Source organism: Athene cunicularia (assembly GCF_003259725.1).
Source record: "Athene cunicularia isolate RWA chromosome 4 unlocalized genomic scaffold, athCun1 chr4_part1, whole genome shotgun sequence".
NCBI classification, from domain to species: Eukaryota; Metazoa; Chordata; class Aves; order Strigiformes; family Strigidae; genus Athene; species Athene cunicularia.
This window is the reverse complement of record NW_020799098.1, coordinates 12,979,944-12,984,126: the sequence shown is the minus strand read 5'-3', so window position 1 is coordinate 12,984,126 and position 4,183 is coordinate 12,979,944. Positions and strand designations below refer to the sequence as shown.

At 39.7% G+C, this 4,183-nt stretch overlaps 1 protein-coding gene across 1 annotated transcript in view; it reads right to left on the bottom strand.

Moving 5' to 3' along the window:
• Positions 1 to 1,022: 1,022 nt before the first annotated feature.
• Positions 1,023 to 4,183, bottom strand: part of CRMP1 (collapsin response mediator protein 1) — a gene marked incomplete at its 5' end in the record, with an annotated part of 37,801 nt that continues 34,640 nt past the window's right edge. The window contains 2 exons of the mRNA XM_026846732.1: positions 1,023 to 2,035; positions 3,793 to 3,958. Coding sequence (XP_026702533.1) covers positions 1,944 to 2,035; positions 3,793 to 3,958 — 258 coding nt within the window. The remainder of the gene's footprint in view (positions 2,036 to 3,792; positions 3,959 to 4,183) is intronic.

The window sequence follows — 4,183 nt, the reverse complement described above, 5'->3', positions numbered from 1 at the left end:
AACTGGCTATTCAGACCAGCTCTGCTGCCAAGTTTTCAGACCAAGCTAACAAAAATGGGAGTTTTCCAGGGTAGCGGTTCCTTTCCCAGGCAAGTTGGAGGTGATAGCATATTGGCCTCAGAGGCAGGCCTTCAGGTAGGTCTTTCCAAAAGCTCTATGTGCCACATGCACCTGGTGCGCACGGCATGCCCTGTGCCAACACCATTTACTGCTGCATGGAAAGGATGAATGGGTGCTAAGTGGTCAACCATCACAGATAGTTAAAACCATTCCACTGGCACCATGCTGCTGCCAGGCTTTTCCTGTGGCACCTTTGTGATATAGACAAGGATGAAGTGGCACATGGCCAAGGGGAGGTGTTTTGGTGACCTGCTTAATTAGCACCCCACCCTCCACTGTAGCTGCTGCCTCCCACCACATCTGCAACACAATCAGATAAGTAAACGTAAACAGTGATGGAAAAGGTTTCTTTACATAGTTTGTGACAGAGTCAAAAAGTCAAGGAGAAAGAATTTCCTTTACTCTCACAGAAAGTGAGAATTGAAGTCCACTTTCCTCACCTTACCTGCAGTGGGTCTTGTTCATGCCATGCCTAAACACTGTCCCAGTTCAGTCAGCAGAGAAAACCAGTATTAAGTAAGATATAGCTTAGGTCAAACTGAAGCACTGCATACTGGTTCTGTACAACAAATGATGTCAGTCAATTACAATTTCAAGCAAATCAGATGCAGACTTGAAGGTTTTGGAAGAAAGCTAATTTAGGTCTCATCTGGCCAAAACTGAGACAGCTGCAATGTCAATAGTAAGTACCTTTTTACTGTGAGCTCTATTTAATTAAGACAGATTATGGCATGCTGTTGTATGCATATGCAGACATCTAGACATTTAATACACCTTGTGATATAAGGATGTTCATTCTTTCACATGATGTTAACCTAAAAGACAATTTCTCTCTAGTTTCTCAATTCTAAATTTTCAGTGATGGAGTAACAGCATTGGAAAGCAGAGGAAGACGCTTACCCATCAATTAATTTCCTTTATTTCACAAGCTTTGAATTCAGAAATTGAACCACAACTAGTAGATCTTGATACGGTAGAGTAAGTAAAAATGTATGTGATTACAAAGGAAAAACTTTGTACAAAAAAGTTTAAAAATCCGACGGCAACTTGGATTATCTGTAAGTACCAAAAATCTCATGCGGAAGGAGAGCACTACTGCCCAGGTGGATAAATCCCTGCAGGGGTGGCAATGGCATTGGTATGTGTAAATTATGGCTCTGTCTAAAATGGAAACAAGAAGGACACAGACTTGGAACATATTGAGTGGGAAAAGACAGGTGCTACAGAGACCATTTGTCATTACGTGTCCCGATGATTTTCTGTGTCTTGAGAGAAGTGCTTCTTGGGTTTATAATAAATTAAAGATGAAACAGAAGCTGCCTATACTACTCTACTGCATACTTCCAAGATGGCCATTTTCTTCCTTCATAAGTGTTTTTGGTGGTGTTTCTCAAATACAGACATTAATCTTGGCATTGTGTCTAGTCAATTGTTGGCAATGTGTTCTAAAGGGACTCACTCACAGAATGCAACTTGCATAAATAACTCAGTAACATGCATTAACTACTCTAATACAGCGAAAGGGTGCAAAGGAACCATCATTCAGTTACGAGACGAAGCTAAAACCTGTAGTCACTAAAGGGGCAATGGAAGCACCATGCTTTAAGGTGACTATGGCATGAAAGCACAATTGTGAGGCAAGTAGTTCCAAGCAAACACACCACACTATTATCACCTCTTCCTATACAAAAAAAAGAAAGACATTTCATTTTTTATTTCCATTAGTACCAAATAAAACTGTGGGTTCGATAACACAGATACTGAAGGGAACGGACATTATTCCCATGATCCTTCATCCTTGTGTTTCTGTCCATCATCGTTTTTCAGCCAAGACTGGTAATATTAGAGCGACCACCAGGAGGTGCCACAATACGGTGGCCAGTACGGCGTGGGTTGTTGTCATCTATCTGAGCTCCTGCAACAACAGAAAATTAGGAAACAAAGCTATGAAAAGGAATAAACCATCAGCAGTGAGATTTTACCTGGCTAGTTCCAGCTATGCTTCCCTCACACCACCACCAGCTGATGTCTCTTGGCCAGACCCCTGACTGAAGTGCTAAACAGAACTTCAAGGCACATTTCTGTGCCTAGCTCCAGTTGTCTTCAATGAGAAGTGTAGGATTAAAGGTTTGGGATCAGACTGATGTTCACTATACATGGGGAATTGTTTTCCACTGACTTGAAGAAGAGTCTGTGCAGGGATGACAGTTTACAGACTGGGTTCCCTTTGCAAGATCAGATCAAGATCAGATCCTGACAGAAAGTATTACTGTTATAATTACAAAAAAACCCCCAAAAACGTGCAGAGAGGATTTTTCAAACCTGCCTCATTGATTTAGAATACCTGTCCCTGCTGAGTTGAGGGTCAACAGTACAGTAAATCTGGTATCTGATGTTAGTTATCATAAATCCATGAGGAAAGGAGCACTAAGCTTATGTAAACTCACACCCACTTCAAACTGCATTGTAAAATGTTGACAGGTTGAGCTAAAGGTGACAGCAAGCTTTCTGCCAGACTAATATTGTCTGATTATGCTCATCTTCCTAAAGGTAATGCAAGATTACCACAAACGCACAGGATCATTTGAAATTCTATCGTAGTCTCTGGTTCTGCTTAATTTTATAAAAACACAGTAATACGCATTTGCCTGATTCGGAACAAATTCATACCACTAGATGCCTTGCTACTATCAGAACCAGCAGTGGACTGTGAAACCACAGCTTTAAATGCTTATGAAAATCCCACTTACTGGTTATTTTTATTAAGAGGTCAAATTTCTAAGCACTGTTTTTGCTTTATATAGATTTATGAATCTGCATATGCTCACCATGGCCTCAGGTGTATGGGCAAAAATATGCTTCAACTCACTAGAAGGGATTTTAAAATATTTGCTCTCCTTGGGCTTTCTTACAGAAATTTAGTTTCTAAAGACAGGATCTGTCAGGAAGGAAAACTCCACTCACCACAGGGGAGAAAATCCAGTGACTTTTATAACATAAGGAGACACTTAATTTACCAATTGGGCTGTAGACTTCTTCTGAAGGATAAGGATTTGACACACTTATAATTGTCTTCAGATAACAAGAATTATGTCTAACAACCCAAAGGATGATTTCTGTTTCTTATATACCATGGAAAATGTTTTGGACACCAAAAGCAAAAGGACAAGAAACACTCTAATCTGCCCAGGAATGCTTCTGCACATGGTTTGCCAACTATGAGCAAGGACAGTTGAGCTTTCCAAGTCTAGCAGTTTCTGGTGATGCAGCAAGAAAAAAATCTGAGATGTCTGAGCCACATGGGTTGCACCAGACCCAAGTCCCATCAACTGTACATACCACCAAGGGGCCTCAGTCACATCAACCAGAGACCTCAGCTAACTGTAATGGGCAGAGAATTAATATTAAAAGACTGTATGCAGAGAAACATTTTAGATTGCAAACATTATGAATATTTGGCAATTTTTAAAATGTTCCTAGGGAAAAAAAAGTATAAAACCATATATATACATAAATATATGTATATATATATGTGCATACATACATGTAAGTATATGCATGTATGTGAGTATTCTTTCATATGTGATTAAAGAACTAAGTATAATTGAAATTTAGCATCAATAATCCATACTCATGGCTTTAAAACGTCTCTGACGAGTCAGGCTGACTTACCTGATAAGCTAAAATTGGATTGATGGAGGTTTCTGATTGGTGGGGGCTGGTTTTTGGCAGGGGAAGATTTAGTTGAGGGTGCAGGAGTTGCATATTTTGGCGTAGCTGGGATTTCATACACAGGCCCATCATACATTCCTCTGGAGACTCCTTGCAGTCCTCCCACCTAGATCAAGAGGAGAATAAATATCCAGACACTAATTGCTCTGATAATTCTCCCTAATGATACTCCTGCCTATATGAAAAGACCACTGAGCCCAGAGCTATATTCTGCATTAGCTGAAGTAAAACCAGATCTATACTCTCAAAGCTACAGTTTGCTTTATGTAAAAAGAAAATTATAAATAAAGCTTCCTCTCTCCATTTTTATATATATATATATATATATATA